This window comes from Puntigrus tetrazona, chromosome 19, assembly GCF_018831695.1.
Source record: "Puntigrus tetrazona isolate hp1 chromosome 19, ASM1883169v1, whole genome shotgun sequence".
Classification (NCBI taxonomy): domain Eukaryota; kingdom Metazoa; phylum Chordata; class Actinopteri; order Cypriniformes; family Cyprinidae; genus Puntigrus; species Puntigrus tetrazona.
This window is the reverse complement of record NC_056717.1, coordinates 10,616,115-10,637,339: the sequence shown is the minus strand read 5'-3', so window position 1 is coordinate 10,637,339 and position 21,225 is coordinate 10,616,115. Positions and strand designations below refer to the sequence as shown.

At 40.5% G+C, this 21,225-nt stretch overlaps 1 protein-coding gene across 1 annotated transcript; it reads left to right on the top strand.

The window, feature by feature from the left end:
• The first annotated feature begins 448 nt into the window (after nucleotides 1-448).
• Nucleotides 449-19,777, top strand: ptp4a2b (protein tyrosine phosphatase 4A2b). Its single transcript, XM_043217357.1, has 7 exons — nucleotides 449-606; nucleotides 13,815-14,091; nucleotides 14,389-14,497; nucleotides 14,600-14,692; nucleotides 16,984-17,114; nucleotides 18,095-18,169; nucleotides 18,596-19,777. Exons 2-7 carry the CDS (start codon nucleotides 14,087-14,089, stop codon nucleotides 18,705-18,707), a joined length of 525 nt encoding a protein of 174 aa, XP_043073292.1. The 5' UTR covers nucleotides 449-606; nucleotides 13,815-14,086; the 3' UTR covers nucleotides 18,708-19,777.
• The last annotated feature ends 1,448 nt before the right edge of the window (nucleotides 19,778-21,225 follow it).

The following is a 21,225-nucleotide window of genomic DNA, read 5'->3' as shown; positions in this document are numbered from 1 at the left end:
TTATAGAGCAGTACTATAATACTTAAACCCAGACATTCGCATTGCGTAGGTTTTGTAAGGCTGAAGAAAATAAGAACAAAGCATATTTTTTGTTAATACAGAAATTCGTGACTAACACTAGGGGGAGTGTACATCCTTGCAGGTTCACCTGTGGTCATATAAAGGTGGCTAAAATGCCTGACAAGTATCACACCTTAAACATTCACCCGCCTTTATCTTGCACTACATCTTGTGGTTATCTAAACCAGTTTCAAATACAATACTTCCAAATCAGGTGGTCAAACTTTAGTTTTCTTGGATTAAATAATCGATTTTTAATCTCCAACCAAGCACCGGAATAACGTCCTCGTCAGTATGTACGCTGTTGGATTAAATGAGCAATATTTCATGTTCCTCAAAGTATTGGAATAAAGTCCTCGTAAAACGTCAACAGGCTCTTGCGCAAAGATGACGCAGTCGCTGCCTGACTCCTCCCCCTTCGGTTCGTCTCGATTCAGTTTTCACTGAAGAGAACGACAAACACGACTTCACCTTCGCAGCGGTTACGGCTCTACGTGCACTTTCTCCGTGGTTTGCCAAGGGATTTCAATGTTTGGCCCGTTCTTTGTGAGTATCCCATATTACCGCTCGCCTACTGCTTCTAATATGCCAGGAAGACGTTGCTAACGACTGCCCGATACGTTCGTTTGACCGTTTTATAGTGTAGCCGCGAAAGCTCGCGCTTCAGCCGGTGAAGGAGCTCGCGAGGGTGGCAGCCATTTGCCCGCGTACGTTTGAACGGAAACTCCATACTCGCCTGTTTTATTCGTTTTGACGGTTAGGCGGTTTTTTTAACGGGGTCGGAGACGGTTTGTCTTTCATTCCGGTATTTCTTGTCGATAAATGAAAAGTCTGGGGTTCTCCTCAGGCTGTCCAGCTGCCCTGGACTGCGTTGACTAGCCGCTTGCTAGCGGTCTCATCACCAGCCAAAGACCGCGTCAAGAAGTTACTCACACAGTTTATTTCCCCCTGTAGGTGTAATTATACATTTAGATAAATGGTTAATCCTGTGTCTGGACTTTAAACGCTATGGTCACTTGGCTTTTCGCGGTTTGGGCAGCTGTGAGGGTCAGTGAGGGTGAGATTGAGTTGTTAGCCTGCGAGCTAACGTTATAACTGTCAGTTCGGTCGGATAACAATTTATCGTCACGCTCCTGAACGTTCCTGATTTCAGCGGTTCGATGATTATGCAAAGCGTGGAAGATAAGAGGAATGAATTTGTTTCTTTTTGGCGTACCAAACAAAAAAAGTGCCACAGGAGCCCTGCCAGTTCACGTGCGTGTAATTCTTCCTTTTCACATTGGCTTTGTTTTAACCGTGTTTCCCTTTGAAGTACGGCCGACCCGTGATCGTTCCCCTATCCAGCACTTGGTTAAACTGTAAGCTGATGACCTAGCATTAGACTTAAACTAGCTGGTAAGCCAGCTGAATTTAAATGTCAGGCTTGTAGAACAGGTAAGATAATGTATGGGTGGAATCCTGTTCCCAGAATGAGATGCTTAATGATGGCATGACATGACCCTAAATGTGGTATACAGGTGCCCTTGTGTGTAGTGTTCGATGAGTCACCTGGCTTCAAGCTCCACCTGTTCTCATCCTGTTCCTGTGTGGTTAATACAAGGAAATTGTACAGGTGTTGGTCAGTGGCTTGTGCCTTATCTTTCGGGTGGACATGGGGGCATTCCTGCCAGAATCTGGAAGTTGTAAAATTGCCAGGTGGGAACAAGTCAGGACACGTTTTAGAGCTTGCAGTATCTGCATAATATAAGGAGCTATTTCACCTGACGGGATTGTTTTGCTTTTGTGGGGTGAAGCTTAGTTATTTGTAGTGCTGAAACGTGACAAGGTTGCTCTTTATAACTTTGACCTTCCCTTATCTGCGTCGAATTATAAAATGAATACCTTTTTGTGTGGGCATATTTATTGGAGAAGCAATTTATAGGTGTCTGAATATGGTAATGCGGCAGTGTGTTTTATCATCATATGATCAATGTACATATATGGACATTTCCTTGGTAGATTGACAGAATTTTTATGTGCGACATTGAGGCAATTTTATATAAACGTGATCGAAAATCTTTGACACTTTATTTATATCCTTTCTGGGCATTTTCTTGAGGGACAAATAGGTTATTTAGAAGTGACCAAATTATTACATATATTTTTTTTTTCTCAAATCTAGGTGGCTTAATGATGTGGTAATGAAAATATACTGAAATCTGAGCTCTTTACTATATGTAATTATAATATTTATATTTTATTTTAATATTCACTACCAATGCAATGCTTTTTTTTTATTAAAACATTGTTACAAAACACAGCTCTGTAATGGTTTAGGAAGTTAGTTAATTCAGTGAAAGATTTGCCAGATTGTTTCAGAAGGATATTTTGGTTTTTGGATTTGGTTTTAATGAAAAAAGCAGCTCATAAAAGTTTTGTTCATTATTCAGACTATCATGGGCTTCTGCGTTAGCATTCTGTAAGGTAGTGACTAAAGTTTTGTCATTGGTTTCTAGAACAGATTAAGTTGGCGAAGAATTAGACTTTAAATCGAACTGTGTGTGAATTTCAGCTTTATCTATTGTTATGAACTGCTGATCTTCCTGTTTGGTTCTGTTCACATGGCAGGGCTTTGCTGAAAATACTGTTGTGAGTTTGGATGTAGAAATCTAGTCAGCATAAATAACCAAAAAGGTTGTGTGAATGCACATGTTAATGGCTCAAATACTGCGTGAAGACCTTCAGCATGGTCCTGCTTTCGCTCTAGTGACGTGGTATTTTGTATTCTGCTGAAAGCTTTCTCATTATTAACTAATAAAGACTGTGTCATAAATGCCCGATAACCTTTCAAAACTCTAAAGTACAAACATGGCTTTTTTTGATCAGCGTTAGACGCGTTTAGACCATATTTATAGCTCGTTTGGCATTTTGGTTGAACAGAGCTGTCAGTAGCCACTCTTACTGGGCAGCATGTTAAATGTCACTGGTAGCAGTAGTTCACAGCTTGTTAACAAACATGGATCGAGTTGTGCCTCACAGCAGGCCCTCCAAAAACATCTACACAACTGGCAACAGCATGACTCCCATTACTCCCACTGTCTTTTCAGCTTGTCTGCTTAAATATTGAAGGAGTTGTTGTAGCCTTTGAGCCAGCATTGCAAGCCCAGCAGGAGCGCTGCTAACCCTTGATGAATGAGCACGGTGCTCACCACAGTCTCATCCTGACCTGACAGACATCTGCTCCCTCTGCATGGCTTCCATAGACTCCGCATGATGTGGCCTTTGAGAAGACAATAAATCTTCAAGATGTCTTTGTTGAATAACATGAACTGTCTGTCTTGTCATTTGAGTCATTCTATTAAGTTTACAGTCACAATAGTGTAAGCATCAGACTGACAGGAAGTGGGCCGGTTTGTGGCGGCATTTACAGGAGTCCCCACCCTCTTAGCGGAGTTTCCACTGAGCGACTTCTTGTCTTCTCTCAGCGCTTCTTCACAACACTAATATGGTGTTTTGGTGGTGACAGTTTTTGGGGTTCTTGAGTTCTGCCTTATTTTGCACATGAGTTTCTCCAGCCGTTGTTGTACCAGCTGATAAACAGTAAAAATATTTGTTTGGCTAGCTTTTAAGCAGACATTTTATGAAGACCTAAAAGTTTGTGAATGTAAGAGGATTTTTATATATATATATATATATATATTGTGACGAGTCGGCTGCCCCTCCTCTTTATTGTCACCATCACCCCGTCCTTTGTTCGCACGCCTTTCACCAGGCTCCCGACGGGAGTGGGTGTGTTCGAGAGGAGGGGCGTGGTATCGGCCAGGTCTGGCGGCGTGTGACGAGAGCACACCTGAAGGATTTAGCCTTGTCACCGCCGCCGTTAAATGCCCTGCGCGCCTCTCCTCGGGAGACCGGTCTCTTCCCCCGTGCATGCACGCTGGTGTCCTCGTGGGTCCAGGAAGGGTGCGCGATGGACCTCACCCCGCCGTCCGAGAAGTGCGTCGTGGGACCCCGTAGTCAGGCTGTGAGCACACAGCTCATCCCACTCTGCCGCCGGAGCAAAGAAACGACGGAGACGCCGCGGAAGAAGCCGCCGCCCCTCGCGCCCGGGCCAGAAAAGGGGAGCGCGTGCGACCGCCGACTCCGCCCTTACCTGGACCCTTCCCCCCTGGAACACGGCCTCAACCTTCACTTTCCCCGCGGCACGACGAGGACACCAGATCCCCCCTTTTATTTGGACACTTTTCCCCTGGACACTTCATTATTTTGGATTATTATTATTTTGTTAATAATAAAAAGCCTCTCCGAGGCCTGACGCCACGCCCACTGTGTCTGTCGTTGGCTCCTCCCGTCACAGTGGTGGAGAATGCGGGCAAGGCGGAGCTTAGACGGCACAGTTGGGCAACATCTGATGACGTCATCCCCTCTCGCTGGTACCCATGCCGGACGGAGGAACAACGGAGACTCGCTCCCAGCCACCAGGAAGGGTAAGTGACGCTTGCGTTTACTGTCATTTACCCGGTGGCTGGTTGAGCATGTCGACTAATTCCCGGTTTCTCTGTCCCGGTGCGAGAGGGGAGTTGCCCGGAGAGGAATCCCTGCCCCGCCCACTCCGACCGCTGGAGCCTGGTTGAGGAAGGTAGCACTCCTGCGTGGCGGCGACCGCCTGACGGGTTGGCGCTTGGGAGGGGAATGTGACGAGTCGGCTGCCCCTCCTCTTTATTGTCACCATCACCCCATCCTTTATTCGCCGCCCTTCACCAGGCTCCCGGCGGGAGTGGGTGTGTCCGAGAGGAGGGGCGTGGTATCGTTCAGGTCTGGCGGCGTGTGACGAGGCACACCTGAAGGGGATTTAGCCTTGTCACCGCCGCCGTTAAATGCCCTGCGCGCCTCTCCTCGGGAGACCGGTCTCTTCCCCGTGCATGCACGCTGGTGTCCTCGTGGGTCCAGGAAGGGTGCGCGATGGACCTCACCCGCCGTCCGAGAAGTGCGTCGTGGGACCCCGTAGTCCAGGCTGTGAGCACACAGCTCATCCCACTCTGCCGCGGAGCAAAAACGACGGAGACGCCATGGAAGAAGCCGCCGCCCCTCGCGCCCGGGCCAGAAAAAGGGGACGCGTCGACCGCGGACTCCGCCCCTTACCTGGACCCTTCCCCTGGAACACGGCCTCAACCTTCACTTTCCCAGCGACGACAGCAGGGACACCAGATCCCCCTTTTATTTGGACACTTTTCCCTGGACACTTCATTATTTTGGATTATTATTATTTTGTTAATAATAAAAAGCCTCTCCGAGCCTGACGCCACGCCCACTGTGTCTGTCGTTGGCTCCTCCGTCACAATATATATATATATATATATATATATATATATATATATATATATATATATATATATATATATATTAATAATATGTGGTTTGTCTTGAGTGTTCAAAAAAAAAAAATCTAATTACAAAGCTGATGTGTAAGCGGTAGTGGTTGTGTTAGCCTGATTTAGTCATTTCAGTGTATCTCTAACTTGACCACAGGCAGCTTGCAAGGTGCATGTAATTCTTTTTGCTGTTTCCAAAGCATCACTCCCATCTTGGCCAGTTTTTCATCTAATTGTTTGACATATGGCTGGGAAGACAGAAGCAGCAGGTGCATGAAACATATAGCCTACCTTATTGAATTCATTTACTTTTAAGATGGCTTCCTGTTTTTGAGGAACATTGTGACTATGGCACAACATAAGAATGATGATGGCTTCTGCCTGTACCTTATTGCCTTGTCTGTAGAGTGAGATTAGCACTAAACTGAGCCCCTGGCTTTGGCAGCAGATTTCTCTTTTCAGCACAGTGCTGTCTTTTTGATGCACATTTTCATACCACCTGCTTTCAGCATAAAACGGGTCCCCCGGTTTGTGCCTTGAGCTGACCTCAAAACTGATTAGATTTGTATGATATTATGTAACATATTGTGGCTTATCAAACTTATTTGATTCAGTCAGGAACGGCACATTGTTTTGTCACAGTATCATTTGTGTAGTTGCATACTGCATTCTTGTTGTCAGGTCAGTTTTGCAGTACCTGTGTTACAGCATGCATATTACAAATAAGATTGTGTATGAACCGACATGTCTTGTGTTATGAGACTGTTGTAAATAGTCACATTTTTTTTCACCTGAATTTAAATTGCTTTCTACAACCTTTTTGACCTTTTTAAAATTTAGATGAGTTATACTGTCAATTATTTTCTGTATAGTTTATATAGCACTTCTATTACTCAATTAGAAGACTGTATTAGAGAGGATATTCCTAAAAATCTGCATGCATTTTTATTTATTGAATAACCACTGCTTTTGTCAGTTTTCAAAATTTTTTTTTTTTCAACTTACACCCTATGTTTTGTTTTGTTTTAAGTTTTTTAAATTAAGCTTTACTTGGTGGTTAAGTCTGGGCATGATAAAGGACTTTTCTATGTAAAGGGTGTTGTCTTTTTGTCATTGTTGGTTGGCTGAATATCATCACTGCCATATTATCATATGATGCATATATGCATAGTGCTGATCTATGGTGAGTAAATGAGTTGATGATTCAGTGAGCCCTTCTCCAGCGGTCTTCTAAGAGACTGGTGAGGAATGCAGACAGACAGGCCTCAAGAATGTGTGTGGCATTCAGTGTGTACCTCAGGTGTATTTATAGGCCACTAAGTATGCTTTACACAGATTTTTATTTCTGGCCGTTATGACATAAAGTGTGCCGTATTCTAAACTAGAAGTACTATTTAAACGGCTAAATAGCTACTTCAACTTGATGACCCTATGGTCCGTTGCTTTTTTTATGCCCTTTGTCTTTTGTTACTTTCTGCATGGCGTGGTTCAGACATGTTAATTATATGAAAGTTACTTTTCCTCTTAGCAACTTAAAAACACCTGGAGAGATGGGCCATTTATTCTCGCACTGTGTTACCCTGTCTCGAAGCAAGACCCATATTTTCTCAGCTTTTCTGAGAATGGCACCGGTGGCCTCTTTAATGTTCATTAATACCCAGAATTTACACTTTTGAGTGGTTCCGGTCTAGGCTGAATGAGTAAAGTTCATTTTGTGCTGTGTAACATGACTTCTTGACCTTCTTGTGACATTAGATCTAAAATCAAGTTTACCTGAGGAGCAATCTATTGTTAAAAAAAGAAAAGAAAGTTACATCCCTGGTCGTTGGCTGTATGTAGAGCTTGGTTATAAAGTTCACCTCACCTATTTTATAAATGCATATGAATAATCGCATTGTCAATGTTTAATTTTTTTAACCTTAATTTTGACCACTTTGATGAGGTGACATACAGGATTTCTACAATTATTTACTCCCTTTCTTACAATTGACTGCACTTACAATTGATCTGTGTCCATCCTGTCAACAACCAATGAGAGAACCTCTGGTGCTACTTACTTCAGCTTTAAAACTAATCGCATAGAATTTAGGATGGACAGCATGCACATACTGACTGGTAATTGAATCATTCACTCACTAGAGTCCCATTATAATCAACAAAGCTCTCTAGAATGAACAACAAATTTATTTACATGTCTACTTTGTTTATGAAAGGATTCGTGGGATATGTCTGTGATACATTACTCATGTCTGCAGAAACTTTTGACGCTCCCCTCAGCGCAAACACATGTTCAAGTCAGTCTCACAGGTGCTCGTAAATATTTTTCATAGTCACATGCAGTAAAAGTTTTCAGCTGCATTTGCGTGCGACTGAAAATATTAGAGCACATCACACAGTCTTGTGTGAATAAGATCAGTGCGCCGTAGGCCACAGAGAGATGTTGATGCACTACAGGGCCCAAAGACGGTCAGGGAAGACTGCTGCTGAATTTAAGAGACTGGTGTATCTGGTGATTTCCTTCTTTTTACTAAATTTGACGTATTTCCTAATTTGATCTGAGATGAAGCTAATACATTTGTGCGGAAATTTGTCCTGCGCCAAAATTCCGGCCCTAAAAATCATAGTGAATGTTTAATGTATCGCTCAGCCCTACCTGTACGTTATCAGCTAAACAACATTCCATTTTTACTACTTGTTAAACAGTCTGAATCTCTTTATGGCAGTGCCAGAGATAGAGTTACATCTGCACAGCCAAACCTCTTTTTCCTGATCTCTCAAGAGCGTCAATAGACCCACTTTTTCATCTGTAATGTCCTGGTATGCAGCGGACAAAGCTGTGAAACTCATTGGCGGTTTTAATTCAGGTACTTTAATTCAGACCAGTTGTTGCTTATTACAGTAAGCGGTAAAGGAATGTGTACATCCTCTCTCATGTGTACATTTGTGGTGGCCCAACTTGATCCAACTTGCTTTGTCTGTTACTCTCCATACATACCATTATAATTAAAAGGATCTTGGCGGCTGTTATGATATAAATGCTTGTGGCGTGGCCTGTGGAAACCTGCGTGACTCTGCATATAAACCTTTTTGGAGATGGTTAAGTTTATTGCTTGTGCTATTTGCTTGATGGCCTCAGATCAGTCGTGTCCTGCTTAAGATGGACTTGGGCTTATCTTCTCTTATCTAGCATTGATGCATTTGCTCTTGAGTTTTGAATTGCCGCTGAACTTGCACATGTGGCCTCCACTAAGTCAGTACAGTACCGATCATGCCAACAAGTCGTGCAGATCTGAGCAGGTGTATCCTCACATTTCACTCCCTCGCTCCTTGTTATCTTCCGCATACTTTGTAGTGGAAAAGGAGTAGAGAGTGTGCAACAGCAGTGCATGTTTGAAGCTGCGAAAGACGACAAGTGAAGCCTTTGCACTTTTGTGGTTAAAAAGTAGCAAGCTAACACACACAGCTTCTCATGCAAGATTCACAAATGATCAGTAAGGCGCTGCAGTGGCAAGCAGACAGAAATAGCAATTGATGGCAAATCTCCAGGTAATGCTTGTCACCTGAGGGACATTTTTCTTGTGCTCGCGTACGTTCATTCTGTGTTTTTGGGGTGGGAATAGCATGCGTCAGTGCTGACGGGAGTTTTTCTGTGAATTGTCAATGCATGGGTGGATGTTTGCTCTCAGCAGGGTGGAGTACATGTGTGTGTGTGTGTGTGTGTGTGTGTGTGTGTGCCAATTATGTTAGCAGTGTGTCCTGATGAGATGCTTAGTTGAACACGACACTGTCTGTATTGCAGGAAGTCTGGAAAGTGTGTGGCGTCAGTTATTTGACCAGAAATACAGCAAAAACACTCTTAACTGTGAAATATTACAATTTAAAAGAACTTTTCTATTTTAAAATGTAGCTTATTCTTAAAAGCTGAATTTTAGCATCCGTTATTTCATTCTTTTTTTCAGAAATCATGCTGATTTAGTGCTCAAGAAACATTTCTTACCATCAATGTTGAAAGTAGTCGTGTTGCTTAATTGTATCATGGTTTTCATTAAAAAATAATAATAATAATAATAAAATTTAGCTTGTTTAATTGAAAGCCCAAGTTGAGCAGCCAAAAAAATTAACAATGTCTTTACTGCCACTGTTAAGCATTTTAATGAGGTTTCCAATTTCTTAGTGTTTCTGAGGGTATTTGATACCGCTGTTTGCTGTGGCTTTTTTGGATCATTTGTCTTATTTGTCTTGAATAATTACTGGAAAAAATGTGACGCAATGTTTACTTATTTGAGATATACTTGAAGGCTGTGTGCAGTTGCTTAAACTTGTTAATATAACCCTAGTGTGTGTGTGATATAGCCAGAGGTTTGAGCAAAGCATGAGTTGGCACAGCTCTTATCTTTGGTTCTTTCGGCATCACTCTCCTCGTCCCTCAGCCCAAGGCCCGCGATCTCACAGCGTCATCCTCTGACAGCTCTGAAGGAGAGAGGGAGGCCTTGCAACTGACTCTGATAGAGGTTGAGCTTTGGGTCAGTAGCTCAGACTGAAATAAATGAATGTAGTATAGGTATCACTGTATTTTCACTGACTTAGCCTAGTTTCTGACATACAACGTGCATCCATACACAGACCCTTTGGCCCATATTTACAGCATGTTTCTGACTGGAATTATAATGTAGAATGAAGACACGGCTCAAATAGCCCAGCTGGATTTGTTACTCAAATCAGAGGGATCTGAAAAGGATCAGTGCTTTGCTGTTGGCATATTAGCCCCGTAATCGGTTTCGTTGGCTGAGCAGTATCCAGATGATCTTGGCAGGGTTAGCATGTTCTCAGATGCTGCTTTTAAATATTTTTTTTGTGATCACACTAGCACTTATTTTTTTAATCCATGAATAGTTAGGTTACATTTTATGCAGATATTCACACTCATTAGATCCCTATTGCCTTAGTGTTTAGACACTAATCTCACTTTCCTGCAACTGTTCCTGCAAATGCATTTCGTAGTGGTGCTATATCGCTTAAATTCAGCATGGATGGATTAAGATGCTCTTACAGTATGGGATATGCTCAGTCAGCTTCTATCACCTGTTTGGGCTGCTGTGCTCTCAGATAGAGCTCTTATTATCACTATGTACACTACACTCCTAGATTATGACAAGAGCAGCCGTATGGCCTTTCAGACTTTCCCAGCTGCATAGGGTTGAGGGAAAGAGGGCTCAGATAGAGGAAGGCATGGAAGAGAGCAAATGAAGAGATAGACAGAGTTTTGTACCCAGTGACCTCTTCTCTAGATAACGAGTAACAGTATTTCACAAAACAGTGGGCAACATGAAACTGTCATTTCTGAGAAGTCTTCCTTTTTTTCCAGTCCTCTGTTCGTTCATGCACAAGGCAGCTGATGTGTGTGAGTGTTTGTATAAGCGGCAGGGGAACTGAGCAGGGTGTACGTGTGACACAGCAGAGCCTTCGCACTGGCTCGCCTCCGGTGTTAAAGAGAAACTGAATGTCTTACCGGACAGTTCCAGTTTTGCCCAGTTTAAACGTGTGACCTCTAAACGCTAGTAGGGTCTTGTGAAAGAAGATTGTGAGCGGTGTGTTAGTGCTGGCTTTGTGATTACCAAGCGACTTTCAAGGCAGGAAGCTCCTAGTGATTTGTAACTAAAACTTTTTTTTTTTTTTTTTTTTTTTTTTTTTTTCCTACCCTGCCCATCTGCTTTTTCTTTGTGTCTTACTGACTTTGTGTCTTGTTACTTTGCACTCATTTTTCCCCATCTGTTCTGGTAGTAGCAATTACAGGAGTGGCTTGCAAATGTGGTTTGATTTGCATGACTTCGTGGTAAAAGTAGAGCAGGAGGAAGTAGGGTTTTCATAGGAACGGCGTATCAAACTGCTGCATCCCTCACTGTATAACTTCTTGCAGAACTTTCATTAGAATTGCTTACAATTGGTATTTGCATACCTTTTGGCTATCAGCTTTTAAAATGTAACTTCATTTTTAAATAAAATAATTGCATATTTAGAAGCAACAGTGTGCTGACATTTGTAGTGTTGTGTGTGTGTGTGTGTGTGTGTGTGTGTGTGTTTTATTAGTTAATTATTAGTAAATTAATATTACTAATAATTTCTCTTTTCACAAAGACTTCAGCACAATATTTAACATTTGACAATGTTTAAGCACCAAATCAGCACATTAGAATGGTTTTGGAGGATGATGTGAAAGTACTGTAACTTCTCAAAATTGTGTGTTAAAATGTAAGAGAAGAACTACTTTAAAAAAAACTATTTAACATTTGTTTTTCATTTTGTCATACTGAGTGCTGTAATATATAACTACCTAGTACTACATAGTAATACTTTTGTTTAGCAATACTTTCTTGCTAATATCACTTATTTGTTAATTCAAGTCATTTAATATATAAATATCAAGCAAGCTTCTTAATAAAGAAACAGCTAATCGTTTTTCAAATCAGTTGAAAAACTACCAAAGTTAGTTTTTCCCTGATTTGAATGGAAATTGCCTCTTGTGGGGACATTTACAGGGGTTAGTCTGATTTTTATTGCTGTTCAAATTCTTATTGTCTGTGTTATTGTCAGTGTAAAAATCCCCAACTGAGTTATCTGGCAAGATTATGTGGAAATTTATTTGCCTTCTGTATCCACATTTAACATGATGGAATTGATTTGTAATTCATATCTTTCTGACCACTTCCAAACACTGTACGGTAACTGTTGCACTTAGTTGTAATTTGCATGCATATTTATTATTGAAATGCTGGAAATTATGGAAAGAAGTATTGTAATTTTCCTACTGTAGTGTAAAGCAAAAATGTTACATTAAATGAAAACAAGTTAATCAGTTTTTTTTTTTATTGTTGCTGTAAAACATTTGGCTACTGCAGTCATTGTTGTTGCTATCATTATTATTTCTATTATATTCTAATTTGTTTGGCTTCCTAAAACACACAAATAAAAAGTGGGTTGAGTGATATCACGCAGCGCCTGTGGAAAATAGTCCTCAGCTTGCAAGACGGCAGCAAACTTCCTTGATTATTGTGCTGGAATGAGAGTATAGTTCCTAGTCATGTTTGCCTAGAAAACCGCAACTTTTCGTTTTTTGGGAAGTGTTCCTGTAAAGTTCAAGTAGACTAGGTAAGTAACGTTAATGAAGTAACGTTCATTGACTTTCTGACTTGGAGCTCTTAATTTTGAACTCTTAAAGTGTACTACGTAGAAATGTACAAAAGTAAAAAAAAATTATTGGTCTTTTTTATTTTATTTTTTTATTTTTAAATATCACAGTAAATGTGGTATGACTACTAGATGTTAACATTATGATCAGATCAACCAAGCCATTAATTAAACTTTGATATCAATATCTGGTGTAAATAAAGTCAATGTCTCGATTGTAACACTGAGGTGCAAACGTCCTGTTCTTTTGTGTGGTTGTGCTTCCTTGTGCAGCTCAATTATCCTGTCTGAACCTTTGGTTTACCATCAGTCCCTTGGGGAATGTTTTAAAAAAAAAAGCACTTGTGGCCTCCTAGTCCTGAGTAAGCTTTTTAGCTCTGGTCCTCTTTTGATAAGATAATCACATTCCTAGTCTTGCTGCTTTTTCTTTTTTGAAGAGACCACTTTCTTCTCTTTTTGTTGCCGTCTATTTAGCCTCATCTGTTGGATCTAGCATTCGAGACTGTCTCTTTCCTTCTGAGAATTGCGACTTGTTGACAGTCCAAGTCTTCTGAAGTTCCCTTTTTTTCTTTTTTATTTTTTTAAATCGTGTCTGTCTCAACATGTCCAAGTCTCGTATAGTAAAGACTCTCATTGTGTGTCCTGTTTTTTTTTTTTCTTAATGTGGTTATTCAATCTGTTGCAGAACAGGGAGCCAAGATGACTTGGTTACTTTGATGGGTGTCCTTTTAGTGTGGATGGGGGTGGCGAGTAGAGAAGCGTGGGACTGTGAAACCGTTGATGCTGTTTGAAGCTTTGCCTGACTTTAATCCTTGCGAACGCTTTAGAGTTTTCAGAAACTCAGGAACAAGCCCTCACTGTATTGTCCTTTTTCATGTCAACCTTTGTCATTCACTCTCTAGTGTGCACTGCTTTTGATTTGAAAAAGACTGCATCTTGGAGGCAACATGGCATTTGCATGACACAAGATACTGTGTTTTGTGCCACATCGGGACGTAGGTGTTTTGATGTCCTAGACTAGCTTTTATCACCTGCCTGCTCCAAATTGCCTTTCTCAATGGGACGAGTCACTGTCTTACGCAGCAGCAGGGATGAATCATCAGTCATGGCTGAGTCGTAGTGCTCTTAAGATGTTCATAGGAATTACAGGACGTCTAAATTACTGCTTATTGAAAGATATTTCTGCTCTGACTGTATCTTCTTTCTCCCTCTCTCCAGCATTTCTGTGTTGATTCGGATCACACATATATGGCGTTTGTGACCGTCTGCGGAGAGTTCTGCCAGGCTCAGCACCTCACCTTTGTGGACAAGTGAATTGTTAGCCACCCGTGGGACTACGCTACCCAGAAGCCTCCCTGACAGCCAGCACACTGGGCCCAGTCTGTCTCTTCTATACCCTTTTGGGATCCCGTGTAGTCCTCAAACACGCCCACCTGACTTCCACCCTACAGCTTTCTCTCCCTGTAGCCTATTAGAAACTCTTCTCCTGAATGGGGTAATCTCATATGTCTGAATTGGATGACTGAAGGATAGTCTCCTTTTTTCTTTAGTTTTCCTTTCAAGTTTCTCATCCCCTTTTTTTATACATCTTTTGACCATCGTGGACTAGATCACCCTCCTTTTGACTTTTGTTTGTACTTCTAGTAGTCTTAGTGTCCACCCTCCATTGCACCCAGTATATTTTTTTTTTGTCTGTATTTATTTTTTCATACTGCTGAAAACTGAGCCAAAGATTTTTTTAAAGAAACAAAGGAACAGGAATTATAAGTACTTCATTGTAATTGTTTTAAAGACGTCTTGCCAACATGAACCGCCCTGCCGCTGTTGAGATTTCCTATGACTGCATGAGATTCCTCATCACACACAACCCCACCAACTCCACTCTCAACAAGTTCACTGAGGTAAGAGATCCATCTAAATCCGTATTTTGCGACAGAGCTTGTCACGAAAGGGGAAACCCAAATATCCTTACTCACACATTTCACTCTACCTCCTTCCCTTAGGAGCTGAAAAAGTTTGGGGTGAACACATTGGTGAGAGTATGTGATGCCACCTATGACAAGGCACCAGTGGAGAAGGAGGGCATCCAGGTCCTGGTGAGTAAACCTAATTGAAGATTTGAAGAACAGTGTTTAGGGCAGGAAGGAAAGAAAAGGCACTTATTTTGCCATTCTGAATGACACAGTGCTTTTCTGCAAGATCAGCTGTTCTTTCTTGATAAAAAGGCACATGCATGCATATGCTACACTCTTGGGAACTCCCAGTGGTAATTCACAAAAGGGAAGCTAATAGTTTCTTCAGCTAGTCTCAAACTCCCACATTGGCCCCAGGCCATGGTTACCGTTAAACCATGTTCATTACTATTTACTGTTTAAATGGTAAATATTGAGCTCATATACACTGCACTTCAAATTTTGGGTATTTAGATCAAAAGGACAAGACAAGAAATTACCAGATGTATTTTTTTTAGTAAATTATGATATTTTTTAAACTTTCTATTCATCAAAGGATCACAGCTTTCACAAGTATTAAGCTGCAGAATTTTTCAACATTAATAATACATTTTTATATATTTTTTTTTCTTGAACAGCTAATCAGAATAGTAGAATGATTTCTAAAGTATCATGTGACAGGGAAGACCGGAGAAAATGTAGCCTTGCTATCAAAGGAATAAATTACATTTTAAAATATAAAAAGTTTTGAGCGGGAACGTAGTACACTTTTCTCTTAATATTCAGTGTTATGTGCTCTCAAAGCTTAAAAATAATAAAAAAAAAAAATTCTCAAAAATAGAACTACTCATGGTATTGTATCATAAGAATTGCAGTAATTGTGATGCAATTTTAGTGATTGCTTCGTCTCGTTTGTAATGGCCTTTTCTGTGACCTGATCTCAAAAGGGGAACTGAACGAGCAAAATCTCAAACATGCTTCTTTCCTTCTTCAGATCAAGCAGGTCGTTTCACCCACTGCTCAACTGATGGCGGCAACAAGAGCTGTATGTGGGCATGTGTCTAATAAAGACATAGCTTTTTCTTAGGGGCCTTTGGGGGAAAAAAAACTTACTCTGCGTGTTGAGCCTTTATTTACACTTCACATTATCTTCGTCTGACCCTGCTGGAAAAGCCTAGATTGGCCTCCTAGTTTATTTACCATCTGTAATCACCTGTACTCTGCATGCTAGGTTGGTAAACAGAAGATATATAGACAGTTACAAATGTATTAAAAGCAGCTATGTGTGGAGATGTAGGCAAGCCAAAGTTTCTCATTTAAAAGAGGAAATTTCAACCTTTGCTTTTGTTCCCTTGTATTTGATGATGATGTATTTTTCATGACCTCCAGAATGCTATTTGGAAATTAAGGAAGCAAAGGTGTTAAAAAGGGAACAATATCCGTACTGTAGGAAAGGTACAGAGTAGTTTAAGCAGCATACTCTTGTGTGCGAGTGATACACGGCCCATGGCATCTGTCTAACTACAGCTGTACTCCAATACCTGAGAAAAGATTTACATCCCTGCTATTCAAATTCCACACAGTGCACCTTGTCCATTTTTCTTAGGAAGTGGCTCACTCACAATTGACACAGGGAACGGCTAAATAAAGAACCATTAAGAGGAACAAGGAATTGCATGTTTAAGGAGCGAAGAAAGCGAGAGACTGCTGCGAGCCAAAGCTGTCTGCAGGTCATCAGGAGCACAGCAGCCCAGACAGCTGCATAGACAGTCCGTTTCCATTATCTGTCACACTCGCCCACACACGCTTTCACTTTAACATTCTCACGTGCTCCGATCTCGGTCTGCTTTCCATTTCCTCTTACAGTACACCGAGATAACTACACGAAACCGTTGCTAATTAATGCTGTCCTAAGCTGTGTTTAGTGATGCAAATGGATTTACCAGAAAACCACCGTACTCCCTTAGGATGACATTAAATTTGTGCGTCATTTTGGTGAACCAGATACATCTTGCCGCAAACTCCTCTGTCCTCTGCGCTCTTTTTCTGACAGCTCTCTCTATTGATCTTCTCTTTCCAGCCTTGCGTTATATCTTAATCTCCTTGTTCCGTCCACTCCTGCTTCGTCTCGGCATATTTCTCTCCTTTCCTCTCAGCCCTTTCTTGCTAGTTGTGCGGTTTGACTGGGAGGAGGCCAGATCTCTGTGGCCTTCTGCCCAAAAACAGTTCATGAGAACGTTCTGCTCTCCTAAAATGCCTTGCTCCACAGGCAAATTCTGCAAGGCCTAATGTGAAACATCTCAAGTTCTTCAGCTGTGTTTTTTTTTTTTTTTTGCTAATGTTCCCTCCAGTGCTTGGGGAGGTACACAAGACATTAACTAGTTTCATCAAAATCTAAACTGTTTGTGTTTGTTTGTTTTCTTTGGTGGCTGCAGGACTGGCCCTTTGATGATGGAGCTCCGCCCCCAACCCAGATTGTAGATGATTGGTTAAACCTGCTGAAGACTAAGTTCCGAGAGGAGCCAGGATGCTGCGTCGCAGTTCACTGTGTTGCGGGGTTGGGCCGGTTAGTGTTATATTTTCAATGTGCTTGTTGAGATATTTGTGACTTCAAGAGTTACTCCTTCCTTCATGATAGGACGTATGTATTGTCTTTTATTTTAGTCTCTTATTGACTTGACTTTGATGTGATGAAAATACAGTAAAAGCTGTTTTTTTAGAAGCCGAAACACCAGTATCATATGATCCTTCAGAAATCATTCTAATGTTGCTTTTTTTTTTGGCATCTGATATCTTTATTTAGGATTATTTGGAAGAACAGTGCAAAAGAATAGATATAATTAAATATATATATATATATATATAATTATCAACATATTATGAATCTAAAAGGTCTGATTAATTTCTGTAAAAAACATAATAATAAAATAAATATAATAAAAAATAAGCAGCCAGCATATGAGACTCAAACTTTTCAAACTCTAACTAGATTTCTAGCACTCAGTCTTGCTAACACACACATACACACACATAACAGTAATCAGTCTAAACTTGAGAAGGTAAGCGTCTGTGACCTGCTGGTGTTAGTATGGTGTAACCAACATTGTGGGCAGTGCAGTGCATTCTGTGCTCTTGCATTCATTTTCCTAAGGTCAGTTTACACCAGTTTCTTTAGGGAAAAACACCAGAACCATTTAAAACAAGCCTGTGGTCATGCTGCTCTCCAAGCGCCAGAAGTGTTGTTGTTGTTGTTGTTGTTGTTTGTTTGTTCAGCATTTTTGGGGAGGGTGTGTGTGAGAACTGAACCACAGACTACCTTCTCAGCTTTTGACCTTTTTATATACGCAAGCATCTCAAAATACAGTTTTCTGTGAACACAAGCACACTTGTTTATGAGCTCCCAAAGATGGTACACACTGATTTGGTCATTGTTGATGCAGGTGCAAAAATTCATGACCTTTAAAAAAAGGTCTTTTATTTGTTTTGTTTGTTTTCCCCATCACGCTATCAGTTTAAGTGCATTAAAAACTTTGTCTTGTTTTACAGAGCACCTGTACTGGTGGCTTTAGCCTTAATCGAGTGTGGAATGAAGTATGAAGATGCGGTGCAGTTTATAAGACAGTAAGTAGTTCGGATGATTTCTCCTTGATAAGGTTAGAAGACACCACACAATTTTGTATTTTTATTTTTTTAAATCTTACAGTTGTTAAGACACCAGATGTCATACACTTGGGAAATACTGGGCATCTCACATTTAATCGATTGAGGATCGTGCGTTACAATTAGCTGAAGTAGTTTACAACCACAAACACAAATGCAAACGGTGTTCTGCAATTGGCTCAAAATCTTAAACATTTTTCATATTCTCTGACTGAATGGAATAACAGTCTGAAGCTAAAAAAAACACAAACCAAACCGAGTCTGTGCCCCTCATACCAACTGCCCAATATTTGCAGACGGACTGTCTTTCAGACTGAAAAGTGGCATTTCAACCTGTAGACTGTAGACTAATGTTTTTGTCTGTCTGTTTTTTTTTTTTTTTTTTAGGAAGAGACGTGGAGCTTTCAACTCCAAGCAGCTTCTTTACCTTGAAAAATACAGACCCAAGATGCGTCTGCGGTTCAAGGATGCCAACGGTCACAACTGCTGTGTCCAGTAGAGCGTCATTCTGTCAGTCATACAAAACAGTGGGAAGTTCAACCAGGGTAGAGGGGAGCGAGAGCTGTGGGTTATAATTGTGGTGATTTTATCAAATGAATCATGGCTAATCGATCACAGATGTAATAAAGAGAGCTGATCTATGGATTCACCAGCAGTATCAAAGAGAAGGGTCAAAGCACACAGATGAGCCCATGACCTGCTTGGTTCACCAGCGTTAACGGTCACGGGCAAGAATTTACACAAGTTCCCCTGATTTCCCAAATTACCAATAATGGGACGACTTTTTATTTTGTGTCATTTCAGAACGAGTACTTTGAACCATGATGAAAAGATTTACATTTGCCGTCATCGTTGATTTTTATTAAGACTCTTATTGTTGGGCATGCTCCTATTATCCTTTTTTTGTAATTATTTCCACACACGATAGCCAATTTTGTTACAGAAGCAAATCTAAAGTAGGCATATGATATTTTTGCACAAAACAACATTTTTAAGAAGTTCCTCTCCCAATGAAGCAATTGCCCCCTTTGAAATCACTTTTAATTTAGGGTTAGCCTAGGTTTTAAATATGTCAGCCGTATTTATTCACTATAATTAGTGTGTCTTGTCAGGAGTGTGGGTGGGGTTAGGACACTTTTTTTTCTTTTTCTTTTACAGAGCCATGTTATTTTCTCTCGTTTTCTTTATCTCTGGGGAGTGCAATATTCAGTCCAGCTTAGAAAAGCCCTTACCCTTAGGACCGTCCTACACCCAAATTCAAATACAGGAGGATACTCGGCTTGTCTTAGGTACTCACTTTCTATAGCTGCTCAGTAAGAAGCTTTACTGTTGGCCTGACTGTGACACCCACACATGATGTGTACACTTTCTCTGTCACCCTACTGTTCAGCCCACAGACACTGAAGGAAGTGAGAGGCGGGAGACTGGTCAGCTCTGAGTTTATTTTCAATTTTGCTTTCGTTTCTTTTTTTTGTTTTTTGTTTTTTGTTTTGTTTTGATCAATGTGCCCATTTTGAGAACACCCCCACTTCATCTTGGTTTTAAGACAAATAAATGAATTTAAATTGATTCTGGTGCGTTTTTCATTGCGTGTTCTTTCCTGTAATATGTTAGCTATTTACTGTGCTTGGCGGATGAGTCACTTCGTGATGACTGATTTATTTTTTTTTTTTAATGGCCACCTTCAAGATAACATCCGAAGTTATGGCCGAAGATAATGCGAAAAGTAATTTGGTGAAAGTGATGTAGCCGAATGAGAAATCAGTCAATCTCTGTGATTGCCGTCCTATAAAACAGACGGGGGGAAAAGATGTGCCGCTCAAAACAGTTCATGACCCAGAATGGAGGGCTATCAATTTAAAAGACAAACCAAATGTGACTCATTTGACTCCATGAGGCTTTCCCGCACCAGGACTTTCTGGCCAGAAAGGTCCTGACTGATCAATGACTCACGTACATAAAGGAAACCGCTCCTGTGGCATTTCTAGTGTGAAAAGTGATAGTGCAGATGGAAGATGACTAAACTCTTGAAATATTTAAGTCGGTCACATGGTAGAAATCCACAGGAAGTTGGGAAATGACCTATTTATTTTCCATCTCTACACCTGCTGACATAATTCACTGGAGTCCGTTATATGAAGAGTCAGATGTAGGACACGCTGTTTATCATGTATGCGTTGACTTCTGGCGCGCAATCAAAGCGAATGGAAACGCACAGCGTTAAAGCGTACATTGTAGTACAAAAATGTAATTCCGGTTACCCAGATTGCGCAAGCCTGGGCAGGCCTGTCTTTATCGGCACTGCCATCTGCTGGATCTGCTCGTGCTTTGGTGAGGAGAAACAATAATGCCGCGCTGGACTCGCATGTAGCTGTGTTTGTAGGGCTGGGCGATCAATAAAAATGCAGAGGAAAAAAAACGCTTATAATATTGATAATTATCATGAATTTTCATTCATTTTTAGCTATTTATTTCTTTTAAGTTTAAAGGCTGATTTTGGTCCTAGATGAAATATGTAGAAATCACTTAATTCCATATATATATATATATATATATATATATATATATATATATATATATATATATATATATATATATATATTTTTTTTTTTTTTTAATCTAAACTTTAATTTATATAATTATACATTTTAATTGTCATTATATATTTTTTAACATCTACTAACCTTGCGCGACCCATTTTATGTTGATAAATTTCATGTAGTCTTTAAGACTGAAATGAAAACGATAGATAGATAGATAGATAGGATAGATAGGTGATAAATTAATGTTAATATGACGCATGGAGTTTTCATCACTTCGCAGATGCATTTATTTATCTATATGGAAAATAAATGTAAAAAAAAAAAAAAGAATAAATAAACTGCTTTACTTTCATTGTTAGGAACATAAAATGCTGGTGCCCAAAAACTACGTGCAGCAAATATCCCTAAATGCCATCAAACAGCTTCACAAAATAAAAGGAAAGTACCTAAAGTTTATTCCAAATGAAAAATAAA

Excerpts from the sequence above, each read along its gene's own strand:
- ptp4a2b (XM_043217357.1), top strand. Across the intron at positions 14,693-16,983 it reads AGGAGGGCATCCAGGTCCTG|GACTGGCCCTTTGATGATGG; the intron begins GTGAGTAAACCT and ends TGGTGGCTGCAG. Across the intron at positions 18,170-18,595 it reads GCGGTGCAGTTTATAAGACA|GAAGAGACGTGGAGCTTTCA; the intron begins GTAAGTAGTTCG and ends TTTTTTTTTTAG.